Source organism: Clytia hemisphaerica, unplaced genomic scaffold (assembly GCF_902728285.1).
Source record: "Clytia hemisphaerica strain Z4C2 unplaced genomic scaffold, Clytia hemisphaerica genome assembly, whole genome shotgun sequence".
Taxonomy (NCBI): domain Eukaryota; kingdom Metazoa; phylum Cnidaria; class Hydrozoa; order Leptothecata; family Clytiidae; genus Clytia; species Clytia hemisphaerica.
Window position 1 is genome coordinate 313,197 of NW_027103283.1, and position 22,248 is coordinate 335,444.

At 35.6% G+C, this 22,248-nt stretch overlaps 2 protein-coding genes across 5 annotated transcripts in view; one reads left to right on the forward strand and one right to left on the reverse strand.

The window, feature by feature from the left end:
• Positions 1–22,027, forward strand: part of LOC136805301 (arf-GAP with SH3 domain, ANK repeat and PH domain-containing protein 1-like) — a 42,715-nt gene extending 20,688 nt beyond the window's left edge. Inside the window, exons 10-36 of one of the 4 annotated variants that reach the window (XM_067061895.1) lie at positions 26–82; positions 476–561; positions 855–930; positions 1,158–1,244; positions 1,796–1,899; positions 2,029–2,098; positions 2,210–2,257; positions 2,459–2,504; positions 2,798–2,846; positions 3,037–3,109; positions 3,222–3,324; positions 3,462–3,595; positions 4,083–4,171; positions 4,335–4,422; positions 9,869–9,961; positions 10,130–10,215; positions 10,654–10,769; positions 11,147–11,214; positions 11,380–11,442; positions 11,783–11,866; positions 11,992–12,225; positions 16,401–16,741; positions 19,188–19,442; positions 19,884–19,960; positions 20,141–20,202; positions 20,483–20,608; positions 20,956–22,027. In XM_067061895.1, coding sequence (XP_066917996.1) covers positions 26–82; positions 476–561; positions 855–930; positions 1,158–1,244; positions 1,796–1,899; positions 2,029–2,098; positions 2,210–2,257; positions 2,459–2,504; positions 2,798–2,846; positions 3,037–3,109; positions 3,222–3,324; positions 3,462–3,595; positions 4,083–4,171; positions 4,335–4,422; positions 9,869–9,961; positions 10,130–10,215; positions 10,654–10,769; positions 11,147–11,214; positions 11,380–11,442; positions 11,783–11,866; positions 11,992–12,225; positions 16,401–16,741; positions 19,188–19,442; positions 19,884–19,960; positions 20,141–20,202; positions 20,483–20,608; positions 20,956–21,030 — 2,790 coding nt within the window. In that variant the 3' untranslated portion in view covers positions 21,031–22,027. Of the gene's footprint in view, positions 1–25; positions 83–475; positions 562–854; positions 931–1,157; positions 1,245–1,795; positions 1,900–2,028; positions 2,099–2,209; positions 2,258–2,458; positions 2,505–2,797; positions 2,847–3,036; positions 3,110–3,221; positions 3,325–3,461; positions 3,596–4,082; positions 4,172–4,334; positions 4,423–9,868; positions 9,962–10,129; positions 10,216–10,653; positions 10,770–11,146; positions 11,215–11,379; positions 11,443–11,782; positions 11,873–11,991; positions 12,226–16,400; positions 16,742–19,187; positions 19,443–19,883; positions 19,961–20,140; positions 20,203–20,482; positions 20,609–20,955 lie in introns of all 4 variants that reach the window. The other 3 variants (XM_067061887.1, XM_067061903.1, XM_067061910.1) reach the window with 3 other exon arrangements.
• Positions 12,962–14,318, reverse strand: LOC136805291 (uncharacterized). The gene is made up of 2 exons (XM_067061875.1): positions 14,101–14,318; positions 12,962–13,863 (listed from the first exon to the last, which is right to left on the reverse strand). The coding sequence occupies exons 1-2, from the start codon at positions 14,258–14,260 to the stop codon at positions 13,055–13,057; spliced, it is 969 nt and encodes a 322-aa protein (XP_066917976.1). The 5' UTR covers positions 14,261–14,318; the 3' UTR covers positions 12,962–13,054.
• Positions 22,028–22,248: the final 221 nt, after the last annotated feature.

The following is a 22,248-nucleotide window of genomic DNA, read 5'->3' on the forward strand; positions in this document are numbered from 1 at the left end:
TTACTCCTTCTGTTTCTTTTTTAAGCAAACTGCAGAAGGGTCAGAACGTGAAAGAAGAACATTTATGTACCATACTAGTGAGGTTAGTTCATCCGATTACAGTAGTTAAACAAATCAATACTACAGGTCGTAATTTTTTGAACACTTTTTATCATTCTTCAGTTTATCCACTTTATTTGCAATCCAGTAATAGATAAAGTTTTCAATTTAACCCAAAAAATAATCTTTGATCTACTAACAACAGCATTTTGCAGGTATATCACTCATAAAATTATATTATGGTTCATGAAAAGGAGGCTGTCTTTGTTTTATTGTGTTGCTTTTTGTATATTGCTTCAAAATCTACTCGCTTATATAAGTTTGTTGTTTGTGTTGTTGTTTGTTTATGTTGTGTTGCTCCCAAGGATAAACCAAAAGGAGCGTTGTTCATTATCATAAGTTCACAATATTTAAATTATAATATTCTTCTTCCCAGTATTTGAGTAAAGCGAACGACATCAAAATGAAGAAAGGTGTGGAGCTGGTTCAACATCTTATCGAACACTATCATGCACAACTAAGGTATGATTGCAGTAATGAATCACCCTTCCTATTCTCTATTCTCTTTGACAATGTAGTGCTCACATTTTTAAAGATGTTAGCCTTAGCAGCCTGGGATAAAGATTTTTTCCTAATTAAGGCAAAATATCTTTTGAATTTTATTGCAAAAGAATTCAAATTGATTTCATGTGATATAGATCTAGTAGCAAGTAGCACAAACATATTATTTGGTCATTAAAGCCAACCTCATCAGATGTCAAAAGGGTTTTGGGTGCCAGCTGCATCATCCCATTTGCCCCTCATAATCTCCATAGGTATTTCAACAGCGGTATCAAGCTATTAGAAGGAATGAGAAGTTATTTCGAAGGGCTAGCAGACGAACTACAAAAGGTAACAATAAGTTCATGTTATATTTTGTGTCCGTGTTATTGATGAATGAGAGATCATCTACTTTCCTATTTTAGTTAATCAGTAATCTTTTATTCATTTCAATATGACCCAAAAAGCAAAGGTGTGGGTTAGCCCTGTCTTATGCCTACGTAAAGGAAATTGTTTTTCTAACAAACAAAGCTAACATTTTTCATGTCTCAATCAATTGTAATCAATTTTTTTTTCAGAGGAAATTGGAGAAAGAGGAGGAAAAGAAGGAGCTTAGTGACATAAAGTCCAATCTAAAAACTATTCTTCAGTTGGACTCAAAAGAGGTAAATTCTTTAATCCTTGTCATAGACGAGAAATCTTTTTTGCGTATCTAATTTAAGAGATTTGATATTAATGTGGGATTTCGAAACAATAAAGCCAATTAAGTGTTTAAAGGATATTGTGTCAATTTCTATATTTGTGTTGGAGCTTTAGATTAGTACATTTTGATTTTAAACAAATGATTCACCTTATGAAAACTGATGTCATTTGTTACTAACACAGTTCAACAAACGTGTTGAGTTTTCAAATTCCTTCCTTGTTCCATACAAGACACGTTTGTTCCAAAACATTGGACACAATTCTTAAAGAAAGTTCAGTCAAGGATATAATGATAGATGAGGACGATGGTGGGTACACCAGCATTGACGCGTAGAATCGATGCTTTGTATTTGGGTGAGCACTCTCACAAAATGGTAACGGTAGCTATGAACAGTCCTCGCTATCAACGTCGCTTATTGACAGTAAGTAGTTGACGTGCACCATACAAACCTTCGCAGACAACTTTGTGTCATAACTGTCATAAGAATTCAACGTAATTTTTTGTTCATTACAGGTTGATAAAAGCAGTGGACGTCAGAACTACAAGATTCATGGCCAACAAGGAGATAAAGTTTTCGGTGGTTCCAAATCAGGACATCTTCACAAACGATCTGAAGGGTAATTTTCTGCTGTCTATTTATCTCCTCTCTCTCAATTTATCCTTTCAAATTCTATAATTTAAATAAAATAAGGTTGCATTTCAGAAGAAGTGCTTATTTTGATTTCTTTCTTTTTCATTTCATTCAGTGTACGGAAACAATGGCAGAAGCGGTATTGCGTCATCAGCAATGGTCTATTCACACTGGCACATAATCAGGTTCGTATGATAGTTCTTCTGATGGAAAGTTAACATTTTATACCCTTTCTCATATCAGTCTTTTCTGACGTGAAAGGAAACTAACGTCATGAGTTTTGTTGTTTTTTTCAGCAAAGTGCACCGACGGCAACACTACCACTGCTCACCTGCCAAGTCAAGGTAAAAGTAACTCCAATTGTCGTGGGTCAAGTTAAAAAAAAGTTGAACTAATTCAATCAACTTCAAAATATCTTCTTTAAAAACATAAAAGTAATTACTTACTGTATATTTCAATGCGTACAAGACAAAACTCTCTTTTCAATTTGATTGGCCGATCCAAAAACATTGATTCTCAATACTTATTTTTTTCACTTCGTTTAGCCAATGGCTGAAAAGGACAAAAAGCTACAATTCGCTTTGGTAGCACGTAAGTATAATTGTATTTTCAAGAAATGATCAACTACGAATCTCGTACAAACCAGGTGTTAACATTAAGAGACAGCATATAAAAAAACTGATATGAACTGACCATGTGTTACCAACCATCCGTAACGTCCAGTTTACATTCTTCAATATGAGTGAGCAATGCTTTTGTCAGCCAATCCCGAAGAATGAATGAATCTTGAGGCCGTGTGATTATCTGTGCATTTGATGTTAAATCACGAATGATTAGAAGAAAGTCAGGTGTAAAACGTACTTCTCAACAATCTTTTTTTACAGACAACAGAACGTATTTGTTCCAAGCTGAAGATGAAGCAGATTATGAAGCGTTAGTAAACATTTCACCTGCCATTTTCCTATGTACCATCACATCCTAATGAAAGGGATCACATGCATTCGTATAGGAAGAAATCTCAGCCAGTTATGCTGAATAGTTTTTATATGATTTCTTAAGATTTCAATGTGTATTTCACGTATTTCATGTTTAAAAAAAATTATTTGGAACTGTTTTCTTTTAGTTGGATTTCAGTATTGAGCAACGCGAGGGAAGAAGCACTAAATAAAGCTTTCGGTGAAGGCGAAGACGCGCTGGTAAGTTCATATATCGCTTTAATATTATCCTCCTACACCCAGCTTCTTCCTTACTTTAATACATTTCTCTTTGAAACCGTAATGTACTCCAATCTCTTCTCCTTTTTTCCAGTCCAAAGAACCAGTGAGCAGTATACAAGAGTTAACGCAAGGTATCATATCGGAGGTGCGAAGGCTGCCGGGAAATAATCAATGTATCGACTGTAACGCTTATGGTAAGACTTCCATTTGAAAGTTTGATAAAATAATTCTTTATCTACGTCCATTTAGATATTGTACACTCATAAATCAAGAAAGTGTTTGAAAAGCGAAAGGAGTTTACCCCAACAAAGCTGTTGTTTTCATATTCTAGATCCGACCTGGTTATCAACGAATCTTGGTGTGGTAGTATGTATCGAATGTTCTGGTATTCATCGTGAGTTAGGTGTTCATGTCTCAAGAATTCGATCCTTGACGCTGGACAGACTGGGAACGGCTGAACTACTGGTACTTGTTGTAATCTTTGGTTTTATAATAACGCGTCTGCTCCTCTTCCTCTTTTTATGTGAAATAGTATTTGGCGATGTGTTAATGATACCCTTACCGTCTGCCCCTACCAGTTTGGTTACTATTAAAGTGAATTCCTACTTATCCAGGATTTAATTTAAACGAATATCTTTGGAAGGCTTTTTGGTAAAATAGTATTTGGCGATGTATTAATGATATCTTTACCCATGTCCTCAAGTCAGACCGTTCAAGACCCTCGAAAGTCTCTCTTTAGGTTCGCAAAAAGAAAGACGAGTCAAATAATTTAGTCTCTTCAATAACTTCCAAATTAAGTTGAAGTTTCGGTCGTGCGCCCGGTCTGTGCCCAAGCCTGTCATTGAACCTGTTGGTATTTACTTTTGTTTCTGGTTATAGTTAAAGTCAAAACAAAGGAAAAGCTGAGGGTGATGAACTAGGCTCGATAATGTAAAAGACTTTCATTTTTTAGCTGGCGCGAGCAGTAGGGAACAGTGACTTCAACGAAATTATGGAAGCTAGCCTGGATCCTTCTCTCAAACCTACTGCTGGCAGTAATATGTAAGTAATTTAAGTCAGAATCAAATACCCCAAATAGCATATTGAAATACTTTAAAATAGGACATCTAATAGTGGTCTACACAACTTTCCACTTGTCAGTTTTTGTTTTATGCATGGTTCGAGTGAATTGTCTAATCTCAATCAACCACCATTGTTTTTCAAGGGATCAACGAAAAGAGTTTATCACGCAGAAGTATGTTCAGAAAGCCTTCATCAATCCATCTGGCCACCAGCCCAACATTCTCATCGAGGTTTGCTTCTGTTTTTCAGTTTAATGTCCTTTCTCTTTGCGCGTTTCTTAGCGTTTCTTGCATGCTTTGGTAAATCAAGTATTTCCCCAGTAGATAAAAATCAATCTAATGAGCCATTTAAAAATGCAGTTATTTAAAAGTTTGGCATTTCTTTCCGGACAGAGGCTACGAAAGAAATGGATGGTTGGAAAGTATCTCAAAATATCTCGAGTACTTCTATGAAAAAGAACTTTTAGCAAGATGGTGATCACGAGACCACAACGGGTCATTGGGTCATCGTGTGAGCAAATACTGCAGAGCTAAGTTGTTTACTTTTGGGCACAGTGACGCATCCCGGAAGACTCATTGTAAAATTACATCGTTAAAGTTACATCGGAAGTTGATAGGAATTATCCGGAAAACATTTTTCACGCTAAAATGAAAATTGGTATCTTTCGAGATAAAAGTAGTACATATCTGCTCGCCTTTCGTGAAGCGCTGCATGTGCGCCTGAAAGCAGTGAAAATGATTGCAACAAAGATGTTGCAGAAACCAAGCAAAAAAGCTGTTGTAAAATGGCGGGAGAGTTGTAGTATATTTTTGATTTTATTTTATAAAGAGCATTTGTAAATAATTGGGTAATTATTTCATTATTTGAAATAAATTTCAACACTTTGTTTTAGTTTCTTGTTTTTATTATGTCCATGACGTATTCTTGATGTACACGACGTAATCTTTTATTCGGAAGGCCCCAAACAATGAAACTTGTTTGCAAACAGCTTGGCTTGGCTTCAAATTCAAAAACTGGTGGCAAATCACTGATATTTGTCGGGAATTTCCGTATAAAAGATTACGTTGTGTACACATTAATAATAAGTCTTGTGAGTAAGCACTTTTCCCCTATCAATGAACGCGTTCTAACAATGGAGTTTTTGTTTGTCGAATGATATTCATCGATCAGGATGACAACCTTGATCTGACCGAACATTAACGCTTGAAATTGAACACGAATGACAAAAAACCTCTTGAAAACCGAAGGAATGTTAATCTTTTCTTACACCAGTCCACTCAAGCTAAGAACTCAGTCAAAAAATCCCTCAATTTTTGTTCAGGTCAAATATATACGGAAACCTCAAATCTTGATACGTTCGACCGAAATCGTATAAACGATAGTTTTATTTGGGTTCAAATGGGCGATTCTACTCAAAGTTGTACATTGTCCTTTCCGCAACAGTTTTTGATATAGCTATTCAAGGAGACGATCTGGCAGGGGTTTTATTGGCTTAAAGCTTCTACTTTACATGTGCCCCCATGGGAAATTCAGTTTAAGCTGGCACCTGGACCGTCATTTTCAAAAATTTGAGTCCAAAGTTGAAAAAAGCCAATTTTTGGCATTTTTTCAAAAAAGTGCCCTTTGAACCGAGACTGAAATGTACCATTTATAAAGGGTTCTATCATTACAGTGACTTGATTTCATACTCTAAAGGTATGGGGAAGGTAAATTTTTATATGATTTTTTCCTTCTTTGCTTCTAATAAAATCATGATGGTATTTACTTCAGGTTTCATTTATGGCTCCAAATTTTGTCCTTTCCGCAACACTTTTGTTGTTTGAGTCAGAAAATTGTTTCTACTGTTGCTATTCCACCCAAAACAGGTTTTTTTTAAAAGCTCTTCTATCTAGCATTGACAGAATCTTTTTTAATTTTAAAATGATGCTGTACTTGATCTAGAATTCATACATCTTTGGATGTCAATAAGCCATGGTCCCAAAATCTGTCCTTTCCGCAACGCTAAACATTTGTACACAATTTTTTTCCATGGGGTGTCGGGGCTTGAATTCTTTATTCAGTTTGCTAGCGTTCTTATAAAGAAATTATTTTTATAAGTTTGGTTTCTGAATGTTGTGTTGTCCACAAGTAATCAAGGTTCAAACATGATGTCCTTTCCGCAACACTAATGTCCTTTCCGCGACACTTTTTTAAAACTGAATTTCTGAGTTAGTTTGGTATGTTTTTTCAATGTATTTAGGTTTTTTGGACTACTTTTAGTTCTTCCAATGTTATTCTTTTAATTTTTAACTTTTCATGAAGACATTGCATTGCTTTCTGATTTGTAAACATTCAATTTTGAATGGAAAACGTTTGGCGTGCAGAGATAACTTTTTGTAAACAATCAAATATGAAATTTGATGTTGTGATGATAGTTATTGAAAGTAGATGAAAGTAATTTTTTAAAGGTTTTAGCCTAACACAAATTGTTTCATATTTAAAAGTGTATCTTTTTCTTTAGATTAGATATAATACTAATAGTAAAATGGGTAGAACTAGCACAGAGAGATCAAGAGAAAAAAGAGCAATCATTTATCAGAACAAAAGGCTACATGGAAAGTTAAAGGATCAAGATCGCGAAAGAAAGAATGCTGCAAACAGAAAGGCAGCTTAAGACAGAAAATCTAACGAGAATGAAGTTGTTTAGGGTTGTTAGGGTTAGGGTTAGGGTTGGCAAAGAAAAACTATAGAGCAAAACAGAAAGAGTTGAAAAGGTTGCAAACCAGAACTGATAACACTTTTCCACTCCACAAAAATCTATTGTAAAAAATAAGATGAGACGCTTGAGAAGATATTATGGAAAAAAATAATACAAGCACTGGTGAGCAGTCATCTTCATCAAATAATGAACGTTTCATTTAACTCAGAAAAGGAAGCTTTAACTGAGTTACAAGAACTAGTAAGAAAGTTTTTTCTACGAGATGATGTCTCACGTATGTGTACGGATACAAAAAAATGAAGAAAAACCCTGCAGATCCCGACGAGATGCTGTCCCTCAGATATCGTTTGTGTTCAATTTCTTCATTATTTGAGAAATTCAAGGCTAAAAACTCCAACGAGGGCAGTTTATCATATTTTTCACAAAATTGCCCTTTCAATGTCGTGAAGCCTAACCCAAACGATTGGGGAACCTGTCCTTGTGTAATGTGCTTGAATCCCGAAATAAAACCTGAGGCACTAAGCAAATTCACAAAACGCACTGACATAAGATGGAATGACACTATGGATTATCGCAATATTGATGAGCTTGTCAGAAAAGTTAAGGATCTTAACTTCAGTGCGCCTATTACATTTTCAGAATGGCAGAAAATTGAAACCACGAAGAAAAAAAAAGAAGGTTAAAGAAAGTTAGCCGTAAAGTTTTAGTAACTTTAAGTTTCACCAAATTCAAAAAAAGACTTCTCAACGAATTGAAAATAATGCATGACCACAAGTCTCGTGTTCACTCGCAATACAAAGCATTTAAACTTGTAAGAGAAGAGGCCCAATCTAAGTCTGACGTTATCACCATTCAGCTCGATTGGTCAGAAAATGCCAAAATGCGACAAAGCCGTGAAGAAAAGTCAGCGTATTATCATGAAGATACAGTTTGCCTTCACCCAATGTACATATGGTTCGAAATAAGCAGATATCGTTGCGCTGCATCAGTGATTGCACTGACCATAAAGCTCCTGCAGTCATGACAAGCATTCAACCAATTCTTGATGAACTAGTGAAGACTGGTGCTAAGAAAATAAGCTTTATTTCTGATTCGCCAACATCTCAGTACAGAAACAGAACCATGTGCTGGTTATTACATTCATATTCTGAATAATAAAATTGATATTAAATGGATTTGGCTTGAAAGTGGACATGGTAAAGGTATCCCAGATGGCATTGGGGCAACAGTAAAGAAAGCTCTTAAGGACATCTTATCATCCAATCCAGACCAACCAGTCTACACCGTTCACGATCTTCTTATTCTGTGTAACCTTCAAGAGTCTGTTCGCTCTAATTTTTGTCCTTTCCGCAACATTATTTGAGAACTAATTTATTTTATTTAGGAATACATAAAAAGTCATACTTATGATTTTTAAGCAATTTAAAAGTGTAAAATTGAATACTAAATACTTTAAACCATGAATAATTGCTTTCTTGACAGTTTTTGAAAACAGTTGCATACTTAAAATTTCAGATTATGTCCTTTCCGCAACAGTTTGGTAAATTTTGATAGTGATAAGTAGTTTTAAGAGCAGAAAACAGTTGTTCTAAGTTGGTAACCAAGCTGGTCTTTATTTTGACCCAGTCTTGATGTTCCCCATTCAACAGGAAATTTTAAATGAGCTAAACTCTTGGTTTCAATAATTTCTTAACAAAAATTGATGACTCTACGAGAATGGTAAGGAAAGACTTAAAATTATCAGAAAACTTTGGGGCAGACTTCAATTTCAAGAAAGACAACACTATAACTAACTTTTTAGGGCAAAATATTAGTTCCTAAACCAATTTGAAATTTGGCATTTTGGTACCCTGTTGCGGAAAGGACATGTACAACTTTGAGTAGAATCGCCCAAATAATTCTTAATTTTCTTTTATTGACACTGATCTTTTTTTGTGAAAGATTTTTAGATTATCTGGGATTTTGTTTGCGAGATGATTCATTTTCATTGTTTCTTTTGAAAACATTAACAGTGAGATGAGTTTTTTTAAGAATTGGACCATCTGATTACTATTCCATGGCGTGATAGTGAATATCACCACAACCGAATTTTAATCCTACAAACCTACCTCTCGATTTTAAGCTCAAAATACTGCCTCAATATAATCTGCAGTGGAGACAAAAAATGCTGTAACTTTTGATAGAGTTCGGATTAGACAACGGTTTGTTCTCGTTGAAAAGATATTCAAGAGTGGAGTATTATCAAACAGGAAAAATTCAAAAAAGTTGGAAAATGAAGATGATAATGAAGATGGAAAAAGCAAGCTCTTTCAGAATTGTGTTATTATCACCATTTTCATAAAAAATCTTCAAAGACTCTTGATGGACGTCATCACTGTGAAAAAACCCTTATTCAGTATGAATATAAGAAATATTTATTCAGCCAAGAAAAACTTTTGACTAGTTGTTTTTTGATGATTATTGAAGCCAATCTGATAAATTTTGGGCTACATTTTTTTTTCTCACGGGATTATGTTTTCAGATATAAGAACTACTCAAGTGAAAATGGTGATTATAGCACAGTTTCCCAAGAAGTTGATATTTATTTTTTCATCTTTATTTTTGTCATCATTTTCTGATGTTTTTTTAACTATTTTATTTGATAATACTTCACTTCTGAGTATCTTTTCAACAAAGCACAAAACTGCAATTTCATTTTTACTCTATCAAGAAATGCAGCTTTTTTGTTTCCTTTTTTAATTTAAATGCTTAGTACTAAGCTAATCCAAGCCATTGAAAATACAAATGGGTCGTGTGTCGAACGAATATTTTCACCGCTTGTGGACAGTCGGATTTGGTTGATTTTCTATCAATTATAATCAAAATTTGACTAATATTGGACTGAGATTAGATTGACTCCGATCAAATTTTTTCGTTCATTTTCAATTTTTGATATTTTTTGATTTCATTTCATACTATGTTCCACTTTCTTTTTCCAGGATTTACAACGGGCGATCAACCATCATGATATTCTTGCCGTTCTTCAACTATATGCAGATGGCGTGGATTTCAACTCTTCCCTTCCTGATTCTGTATGTTCACCCCTTTTTTTCTTCCTATGCTCTTTTTTAAAGATCAACCTAAGAAAAGTAAAATTATTTTATCATTTCTCTTTTTCAATTTCCAAACACTCAGTTTTCCTTCAATTGAACTGTGATAGATAGCCTATTTATTTTGTTACACTCTTTTTTCTAACCTAGAATCTCAACGATACGTCGTTACATTATTGCGTTGAGAAAGAAGACCTGACAAGCTTACATATTGTCGACTTTATCACTCAAAACTGGTAAGTGGACAGGTTTTCATGCTAGTCCTCTCGTAAGCTCTGACAATGGCCCAATTTTCGGGCAATTCATTGTTTTAAGGGGGAGCTGTAGATTGAATTTTTCTGAAAAATTGCTCCTTCCATCATTTGCTTAGACCCAATCAGAAGATCGACTGACTGCTCGATAAAACAATCGGCAGAAGATAGACAACAGGCCCGGCGGAACAACTGTAAAAGTGGGGAGGCTGAAGGCCCAAAATGAGATAACATTCGCTACGGATATGTGAAAAAAGTCTCATTTGCTCAAAAGTGGGGAGGCTGGAGTCTCCCCAGTCTCCCCGCTTCCGCCTGGACAAAGTTATTGCATTTGATTAGAAAGATTCGCCTCTAAGCGTCCGTTTTGCAACTCGTCGTTCTAGCGAAGCCCCTTCATGATTTTCTTTCTTTCTTTTATCGCAGTAAAAACGTGAACGCGATGAACACAGAGGGTAACACAGCACTTCACATAGCTGCCATGCATGACAAACCTGAGTGCACTAAACTTCTCGTCAGATATGGTGCTAATCTACAAGCCCGTGAGTTGTTCTAGATTGTTTGATTTTTTCGACTTTCGGAAGAAAATCTCTCTCTGATGTTGTCTTGGAGACCCATAGAGGGGTTTCCAGATTTTAGTCCGAATCACCCGATGTTCCTTAGCCAGTACAACGCAATAAAAAAGCGGTTTTCGTTCTTTTTTTCCAAACATACTTTTAACCGAACGTCTATAGTGATTGATTGAAAAAAAGAGTCACAGTCAAAAGCTCAAAGCTATCTAGAAAATTTTTAAATCCAATCCTAATTGATTCTCGCGTGAAAATATTTACAGGTTTTCAGGACTTTAGGCCAGGGCCAGTTTTTGTTGAAAGAAGATCAAGGTTGTCAAGGTGACAAAATTTTTACTCTCTATTTTTAGTAAATCGACAAGGAAAATCTGCATTGGAGATCGCAAAACACAACAAATTCACTGAAATCATTGAGCTGGTAAGGTGTTTACTTTGTCACGTTTGATTTTCTTAAACGGTCGAGTTTATTTTTACTTTAGCTTTTTCAATGCTTTTTAACATATATTTTGACTTTACAGTTTAACTGTACAGGACAATTAACACCACTTTCACGGAAACATATGAATATTTACACTTTTTTCAGCTATCTGATGATGGGAAGACTGGCAAATTCGATCATGTTAAGATCGACTGGGGTCTTCACGAGGTAACACTGTAATCATTTTGATGACGTTGGGAGATTTTTAAGATTGTTCTTTGAACATTATTAGAAGCCTGACCGACAGCTTTCTTTTGCCGAAACCTTTTCAACAATTGAAAATTTTATCGAAAATTTCGTTTCAAATTCCTTCAAATTGTATACCAATCGACGCAGAACTTCACGTTGATTCCGAAAATCCAGTAAAAGAGCAAAAGTTTCTGTATAAAAATAAACGGTCCTTTGAAGTACTGCCGGTATTCCAACCGCTCTACCTACCAGTATACTCGTAGTTGGCAGTGAATGTGTTAATCAATTTGCTAATGTCGTGTTGTCTATCTTTATTTAGACGGAAGACATATATGCGACACCACTCGATTTGATCAACACCTCTGATCGTCCTGAGGACCCACCCAAAGATTATGACCAAAAGGTAAAGGTAATACCTGCAAATTTGTTAATATGCTTATCAATTATCATAGCACTCAAATCGTAAGTAAACACTCGTTATTGTATTAAGCATTACACACTCGCATAATCCCGTTATTTCACTACTAGTCAACACCAGTAGCACAAGACACTACGATTTCACCTTCCGTCAAGCAGCCACTACCGCAACATGGAGGATTGGCAACCCAGGGCCCAATACAACGTTCGATGACGTCACCGAAATCGCGCAGCACGGTGAACACACCAGTGGTGAGCACGACAACAGACATCACAACACTTACCACAGCTAACACTTCTTCACAACAAGCACGTCACAGCATCGCATTACCTCATAATTATCAAGTAAATTTTATATTTCTTATTTTTCATCAATACCAAACCCATTTACCACTGAATCCAAATGGGAGGACACTGTGGAAATCAAACTCGAATCGACACTATTTAAGTTATTCTGGTACCTTGTAAGCCTGCTGTCCTCCACTAGGTTACTTTCAGCACGATAAGCAAGCATTGTCATAAAAAAGGAAAATGGAAGCTCGCAAAACTGCAAATCGCGTACTCTTAGGTGCCAAATAAACGCCCCCCCCCGCTTGTTAATTTTTCGATTTTTTTCCAACCCCCCGGACCTTATTAGGACCCCCCCCCCGTTTATTAATTTTGGAAAAAATTCCCAGCTATAAAAAGGAAAGTCCCTTGTTTTACTCTAAAAAGCCTCTATTTTGACCCTCTTTAGGTTTTTTAAGGTCCATTTTCCAACCCCCCCGGTAATTAGGTCCCCCCGTTTATTTAATTTGAAAATTTTTTCCAACCCTCCCGTTTATTCGAACCCCCCGTTTATTTGGCACCTAAGAGTAGTAATATTTTTGACGCACTGGAAACTAATGAAAACGTTTGAAATATGACGAACTCAAAACACTTGCTACATTTCTTTTAACTTCTAAAGAATGTTTATTTTTGTTATCTCGTAAACCGTACATAAAAAAACTTCCTAAAAATATTAAAGTTTTATTCAAAATTTTCCATGTGTAACAGTACTAAATGTCAGTTGAAAAATCATAATAAAAGAAAAATTGTTTGGGCTGAGCTCTGCTTTGCACTGAAAGTCCTTATCGTTTTTGTTGGTTGGAAAAAATTGCGTTATGGAACATAACCTTGAAAGTGAATAGAGGGCTCAAGATTGACTTTGATTTGACGCCTCTTCGCCTTTCAATTGTTCGAGTTGAACTCGATAAAGCAGATTGTTTACTTCGTGCTTGAACTTGCACTTTAAGGGGCGTGATAATCTTTTCAGTTCTTTGACGATCAGTTCACCAAATAGATCGTCTTCGTTCTTTTCTTTGTCATGTTGACTTACTGGTTTATTGTTTGACTGGTTATTGGAATCTCCCATGGTTGGCAAAACCTTTTCCTCCACATTAGAGACTTGAGTTTTGTTCAACTTTTCCTTGCCAGTCATCTTTCTGGTCAATTTCGGCCTCAATTTATTTACATGATTTCGTTGGCCACCATCAGTGACTGGATTTTTTTTGAATTCATTTGTCTTTTGAGTGTAGTCCTTTCCACAAGTTAAAGAGGCGAGCGTTTTGTTGTGATCAGTAGCTTCATCAACGATGCGTGAAGTTGTTTTCTCTCCTGTGCTGACTAAGCAAGGCGATATGGGTGGGTAACTTTCGAAAATGTGTTGGTCTTCTTCGCAAATATGATCATCGTCTTTTATTTCAGATGTTTCTTCAGTTGTATGGTGCACGTGATCCTCATTTGCATGCCCTTGCATGAAGTTGTGACTGAAAGATGGCGCGTCCTCGTCCGTTAGCACGTTCCTTAATTTTATGAAGGGATCGAGCCACGCTAAAAATTTATATTCTTTGAGTTTGATCTCTTCTTTTCTGACACCTTTTTGAGAGCTGACTGCTCTTCGGTGCGCGTTGGTTAATTTGGAATATCTTTTCTTCACGTTGACAAAGGTCTTTTCAGCGGTATCTGAAATATCACAATGTTCATTCATTTAGATCTCATTCCCTTTTAAAGGCGAAGTGTGTGTCATCAGTATCATCAGTGGTTGACACTTCCCACTTCGTACATCGTTCGTTTACACTGTATCTTTAGGGGGTGAGATTGGAAAGATAAAGCCCTTTTGAGGGGCAGCTCCGGGATTAATTTTCCTGACACTTAAACTAACAAAAATCAAACAAATCTGTTAGTTATATTCTTACTTACCTTTATCCATCCCAAGAACATTTTCAATTTCACCCCAACATTTTTGTTTGAATAGTTTATTGTTGTAGTCGGGATGCGACTTATCATACAAGCATATGTATTTCCTGACGATTTCAAAAAGCTTTTTATCTTCATCTAAATTCTTGTTGCCTCTTGGCATGCTAACACAAAATATGATCCAACCCTACAGAAGACTCCACACCAAAAGTAAAATATTCTTTCATATGTGAGAAAGTGTCTTTATCGTAAAATAAATTTATCTCTTATTCTCTTCCATCTTATGTAATTGGATCTTATCTAAATAGTAGTATAAAAGAAGTGCAGATGTCTCTATTGTCGGGTTAAAAAGAAACCTTTTGCGATAGGCTATAGCGCTATAAAATTTTTCTCTCGTTCTATTGTTGTGTAATAAATATCGTGAAAGACAGATGTTTTTCGCGATACTTAAATGCATGTCTGTACTATTTCTTTGACCATGTACAGTATGATTATAGATCGCGATCACATATTTCCGTAATATTTTCATCAATTTTCCAAAAATAAAAATTGCAACGAAAATTTTATGAGAGGTTGTACTGTAACATTTTTGCTGGTAGCATTTTGCTGGTAGCATTTTGCTGGTAGCATTTCAAACATAACTGACTTTTTGTATGCACATGCTCATAATGCGCACCTGTTCCTCTCAATCTACACATTTTTGTTATAAGAACATAAGGCTTCAACGGGCAAAAATGTAAAGAACATTTTAAGGCTTTAAGGACTCAAAAACAGCCGATTTCTTAGGAATAAAGGTAAAAATGGCTATACAAAATGGTGAAAACAAGAATATTTTACAGGAGCAGGAACAGGAGAATTTTTAGGTTTGAAAACCAAAAAGTTAAGAAAATCCGAAGGCTTCAAAGATTTTGGATTTTCTTATAAAAAAAACGTGCATTCTAAAAACTTGTTTGCTATCTGAATTTCAACCATTACATTTTCAAGATTGTGAAAACATATTTCTGCATTTCTGTGAATGTAACGAAATACACGGTTAGTGTAAAACGCAGGTCACAGGTCACATGTCACAGGTCGCAGGTCACAGGTCACAGGTTACAGGTCACAGGTCACAGGTCAACAAAGTGCAGACCGGAAAAAAGATAATAAGATCATAACATATACATAACATAACATCAATACATAACGCATTAAATTACAAAAAAGTAATACATGTTATTTAGATATTATAAAATGACAATTGAATAGAATAACAACCTAGTGACACTTACTTACAAAAATAATGACAAAATCATAAAATATAATGCCTAACAAGACAAAAGCACGAAAAATATTTATTATACAAAATGTGATGTGGATGGTGTGAATGGATAAAAAATGGCACCAAACAGAAGCTTGCAAGGTCCCTAAGAGAGTGGTTTTAGAAGGATGGAACTAATTAATTATTCAGTTATTATTTTAATGTCTTAATGACAATTTTTGACACAAATATTAACAGAATCATAAAATTTGATGCAAGAAAAGACAAAAACACGAAAAATATTTATAATACAGAATGTGATGTTGATAGTGTGAATGGATATAAAACGGCACCAATCAGAAGCTTGTGAGGTCCCTAAGAGAGTGGTTTTAGAAGGATGAAACTAATTAATCATTCATTTGTTATTTTAATGACCTAATGACAATTTTTGACAAAAATTTTGACAGAATCACAAAATATCATGCCTTACAAGAGAAAAACACCAAAAATATTTAGCATACCGAATGTGATGATAACAATATGGCTGGATATAAAATTACACCAATCAGAAGCTCGTGAGTTCTCTGAGAAGGTAGTTTTAGAGCGATGTGTTTTATTATATGTATGTAACCATCATATAACATTACAAACATTACAATATGTAATATACCTGTTGTACGTATATGGTATATGGTTTCAAATATTTTCTGGTCTGCGTTATACACGGCGCAAACTGCGAAAGATCGATAAAAGCACATGGTTAAATTTTGATGTTTGAAATGGTTTTATATGGATGAAATTGCTTGATAATTATGTTTTTGATAATTCTTTGTGTTTTCCAAACATTTTCCTCTGCAATGACATTGATTAGAGTCAACCTGTCATCACTGACCTGTGACCTGTGACCTGTGACCTGCGTTTTACACTAACCGCGAAATACATGTTACATGCTCATGTATGAAATTTTACCTGTATTTCGAACACTTACGAATAAAATATGAATACATGAATCCTACTTCCTTATGAAACTTTTTGTTACATTTCATTACCAATCCTTCCCTTCCAGGTTCTTCCTTCAGCAGGACAGACAGATGGCAAGTTTCCTCCCCCACTGCCTCCTTCAAGAAGACCAACCACCAAACAGAAAGGCCCAGTGCCGCCACCTAAACCTGACACGGCGCCAAAACCAACAGACGTTAACGCCACCACCTCCTCCACTGGTCCCACAGTAGCCATCATCAACACGACATCATCGGGCGTGACGCAACCGAAAGAAACGATGACCAACCTTACAGCTTCTAGTGTCCCTCTCTCCCTCTCCACCTTTACTGCAAAGCAATCAGCTTCCGCAGCGGCCAACAAAAACAATCCCTCCACTCAACCACATCCTACACTCGTGGATAAAAGGTTAGCATATTAAAATATCCATTTGTAACGAACTCTTGAGATTAAGTCTTTTAAATGAACCTCCCGTGTATTCGTTTTTTCTACAGAAATGCCTTCTGATCATGGTACTGAATGTTGAGTAACATAAACATCACAAGCTATTTCGTTATAGCTTATTACTCGTTATATTACTTTTTCGTCTCGGTGTACTAGATAAGATGAGATTTCTAACCAGAGCTTTCGTCCCAATTTTCACTCTGGAGAATAAACCCGACTCGTGACTGGTAATGAATATACAAGGGAAATTCTTCTCGATGATGTTAACGAAAATACAAGTGTAGAAGTTTGAAAAATGTAAGATACTCTTGCATTGAATGGATAAAACAACGTCAATATAGTTAAAAGCTACAGTGGGACCTGCAATTAGCGGACACCATCGGGGAAAAGGGTTAGTGTCCGCTAATTAGAAATGTCTGACTTTTAGAAACTTCTCAGTTTTGTGCTCTAATTTTTGTATAAGGTACTAAGGGTTAAGTATATAAAATTTTGGTCTGAAGTGCTTTTCTAGAGACACTAGGACATGGAAGAACAAGAGAATGTATGGGGCGCCATTGCGGACAATATTGGAAGCTCGAATTATATATCCTAAACTTCATTTCCGTGGTCATTTTTTACATATATATTCTAAACTTTCAAATATTTATTCTAAGTTTGAAATATATATATATGCTGAGTCTAAAAACAAATCCTCTCTATTCGATATAGATAATAAACTCTCAAATGAAATAATGCTATGATTTGTTCATCTTTGTTCAGTTTCAAAATATTCATTACATAATGCATTGCGCGGAGTTTTCCCGATTTCCCCGATCTTTACTCGGCCTCCGGGTACTTTTCGCAAACAAATAAAGATTATGTCATAGCTATGTAATCAGTAATCAGAAAATATGGCGGAAGAATTTGCTGAATTAACTATCGAAGTTAGACTTCGCCTAGTTTCATCATTTATAGTTCAGCCTTCAATCTCACTACACTCACTCAACTTCGACAAAACCACGATTAACAGGCGTTTGTTTCGGTTGCCTGGGTAAGATAGAATTTAGCTACCAAAGTTACGGAACCGACGAATTTATTTTTTAATAAATCGGGAAAATCGGGGATTTTTTTCGCGCAATGCATTATATAATATATATTTTTGTAAAACAATTACCCATTTAAACAAAGAATAAACGTTTGAGAGTTTAAAATATATATGTAAAAAATGACCACGGAAATGGAGTTTAGCATATATAATTCGAGCTTCGAATATTGTCCACAATGGCGCCCCATAAGAATGACTATTCAAATGCAACAATTCACTTTTTTTGAATCAAAGTAGTCTTGAGGTCCCTGTAATTTATCATTTTTTTGACTTAAACAAATTCAACGACTGAATAAGGGGAGCGTTCCAAACGCCTACACGATTTGTTCAATGAAACTTTGAAGTGTTTAAGAAATAATCGCACGATGGGTTACTTTTTCTTATTTGGAACGCCCTCAAAGAGAGCAATTAACCGTTAATTGCATCCTGTAGAGAGCAATTAATCACACTCTCCAATGCAGCGCCAATGTTTACAAAATTAATTTTCACGTGTTTTTTTACATTTTTTTTTTTTGCATCGAACGTTTTAATTGCATTCGAAATTTATTTTGTGAGAAAAAAAATCAATAAACAACAATAAAAGAAATACATAAAGAGAAGAGAAAAATATAAAACTCTCAGTGTAATTTCTGTAATTTACTTTCCTAACTGGGAAAAAATAGTGACAGCCATTGTGCGATTAGCTCGTAATCACATAATAACTCGTACACTTCGAAAATTGCACTCGTGATTTTTTTGTTTCGAATTAATAACAAAAAAATACTCGTGTAGTTATATTCGAATTGCACTCGTTATCATGTGATTACATATACTAAACAGTTTGGATAAATCAATCCTGTCTAATTTTTTAAAGCCTGTGATCAGTTTGAAGAGGGAAATTAAAGAGGGAAACGTAGGGTTCGGGCCATTTCGTGCAAAAACAATTATCCGCTAATTGGAGGATCCGACTAGATGATTTGACTAGGAAATGACCGGGGAGAATAGAATTGTCCGCTAATCAGAGGTGTCTACCTTTTAGAGTGTCCGTCAATTGGAGATTTTACCGTATTCAAATGTTAAAAATATTTTGCCCTTCACAGCAGAGACACGAGAAAATGCCTCTAGGAAGAGTGGAAGGCTACCCACCTTTTTTTGGTAGGAAATTGCTTAGTTTGATTTAGTTTGCCGAGAACAAATGTCCCATGTAAATTCATTACCAGCCCCCTAAAAAGCCGACCACGCTGCCAAGAGTTGATATATAGGTGTACAAGAACACTAAGATAACACAGGGAACACGTTAAATGATTTATCATTAATCTACATCTCATTACATCATTGCATCAACAGCTCCTTGCCACCTGCACCACCCACTCGCTCGTCTTCTTTTCTACCACGTGGAAGTACAGAAGAAATGCTACCACGCCCTGATCGCCCTCCCCCGCCTGTTCCTTCAGTGGGTGCTGGTCATAATCGTAATCGTTCAGAAGGCGGCATGTTGTTCAACCAGCAAGACTTCTTAGATGACATTGCTGCTGCTACAAGGAATCGCACCAATTCTCTAGTGACGCCTAAACCGGGGGCCATCGAATTTCCTATACCACTGTGAGTGTTCGCTTTTGTTTACAATCGATCGTTGTTCCTCATAAACAAATATCAATCCAGCTCATTTCGCAGTTGAATTCATTTAGCTTATGAATGGCACGAACCGGTTCAAATGGTTTCCATCCATGTAATGATGCTCTAAATTCTTAAAACTAAAAAAATAAAAAATAACATAACCAACTTTGTGTTTCATTCAAATTGATATCACTTTGCAGAGAAGTCCTTGCATCACTTATCCAACTTCCCAGGGCCGCTTTTGTTTTTATGGCAAGGAAAACTTTTCTCGCTAGAGCTTTTTCTTCGTGTTTCTCATATCACAATATAGGGACAACTTTTTTTTTGGGGACCACTGGATTTTGACGCTAAAGCACGTCTACCTAGCCTTAGAATGTCATTTTTCAAACCTAAATCATCTGAAAACTCTTCTTTTCTTCATCTTAGTGATCCAGACGCCCCGCCCTTACCGCCACCTCGTCCGAAAAACAACGAACCACCAAGTCCAAACAATCATATGCAAGGTCAGTTTTAATGTTTTATTGTTTTTTTGTACGATCTTGATTATATTTACACCTCTTTATAATCTTTTGACTGTCAGTGTTTGGAGTCGGTCCTGAACAACAATCAAACCATGTTTCAAATCATGTTTCAAATCATTGATTATCGTTCATTAAATTTTGATAACGTCATTTTCTTTTTAGTTCCTGCAAGTCCACCTGCCACAAGCCACACGCCGTTGAGGAGCTCCTCGATTTCTAGGAAGGTATCTAGATATTACTTCTCTTTAGTTGGACTGAAATTGGTCGCACTTAAGATGACATTTCAAGGGTTAAATGCGTCAACTCAACCACCAAAGAACAAGAAACCCCTCACAGTTTATTGTTGAATTATAGTCTTCTTGCCAGGTGAATCACACCAACAAGTGAGAACCACACCCAACGATGAACCCAACTTGTCTTTGGAAAGTTATGCATGCATTTTGTCAATAAAAACTTCTTTAATTCCGTGAATATATTCTTCATGTTTGATTGCTTTACTTTCAGGAGCCGAAGACAAAATTCCGTCGTGCGAAAGCGTTATACGATTGCGAGGCTGATCATTCAGATGAGTTGACGTTCGTGGAAGGGGAAATTATCATCATGAAGGGTGAAGCCGATCCTGATTGGTGGGTAAGTAAAACCATCCTCTCCTCATGTCTTTCGCAATTGTATTTTATTTAATCCAAGAAAGAATGGACCTTTTGCTAGTTACGATATCAGGTTAGATAATTGAAAACTTCAGCATGAAAACAATGACATATTAATGTATAATTATTTTAAGTTTGCAGCAGTTTTCTTATCATTGTTTTGATGCTGGAGTATTTAATTATTCAAAATGACATCCTAACTAGGGAAAGGTCTTTATAGCGAAGCACCACAGCTCAAAACTACAATGGTATACACGTCGTTGAGGAGAAAAGGTAGGTAGCCTTCCACTCTTCCATTGTTAATGCAACAATCTCTTCTTTTTGTTTCAGTTTGGTGAGATTGAAGGTGATCCGACACGTCGTGGTGTGTTTCCAATCAGTTTCGTGCACGTGTTGAATGATTAGTGGCAGTTCAAGAACCGGAAAATTAAACTCATTTTGTTGTAGATGATGGATGGAGAATTTGATGCACATCACACACTCTTATTCACTCACTCATGCATGCATATAGAAGGAGTTTAGTTCGCACTGGTCACTAGCATTAACCCCAAGACATTACTAGCACGATTTGGTGTTTTGAAAGTGTGCTGAAAATGGCAGTCACCGAAGAAGTGTAAATTCAGTGTGTTCGTGACTGTGAATTGATGGATGGAAACCAATGAAACATACAATGATTGCTGTTGTGAACAAGAGGAAAATCAATTCATTTGGCGCACAGCGTCGTTAATTAAGTAAGTCAGTATGAACGTATGAAATTTTAAACTGGTTGGCAATGAGAAAACCTGGATGATTATTCAATATGATATGATATTGTGGACGAGATTCTTTCATTTCGGTATACTTAGTATAAAAGAAATTCTCTTTGTGAGCAGTGTAGAGCAAAGATGATTTGTCAGCCATATGGAATTGCTGCTATTGGTAAAGTTTTTAGTAAAAATGATAATCTTATTGTTTAGATATATTCCAATGATATTTTTATCGATAGAAATAGAATTAAAAAATTGTTATTTTCTGATTTTTGGTCACCAATTTAGCCAACCTCCAAATCTGAAACTTAAATTCAAGTGGGCTATGTAAATTCGAGAAGTTTTTTGTAGTTGCTTTAGTTATTAGTATTGTATATGTTTTTCTGTTAATTTTCACGAAATTTTATATAGCATTGTGGTATGGATCACTTGGACTTTCAATTTATTACCTGTCTGCATTTGAGGGTTTGAGATCGATCTAGTGATCTGTTTTTTTCTTTGTATGAATATTTTTGAATTTTGCTTTTTGAATTATCCTTTCTATTAGAATTTTTGTTTTATTCAAGCACCAAGTCACAATTATTTGATTTTTTTTGGAATATATCATATATCAATTAAATTATGAAAATAGATATTGAAATGAATTTGTATCGAAACTCTTGAATCATTCTATTTTCCTTGACAAAGCTCGTCAAAAAAATTACAAAATTTCCCTATATAACCCTAAATGTTATCAAATCTCTTAATAGATATTTCTTTTAGCATGCACAAAGTTGACGTAGATGATGATTCGAGTCTAATTTTCAGGAAATGTTTTGTTCTCGGCGAAAGTGTTGGAAATGTGTCTTTTATTTCTTTTTTACCTCTGTCTTGTATA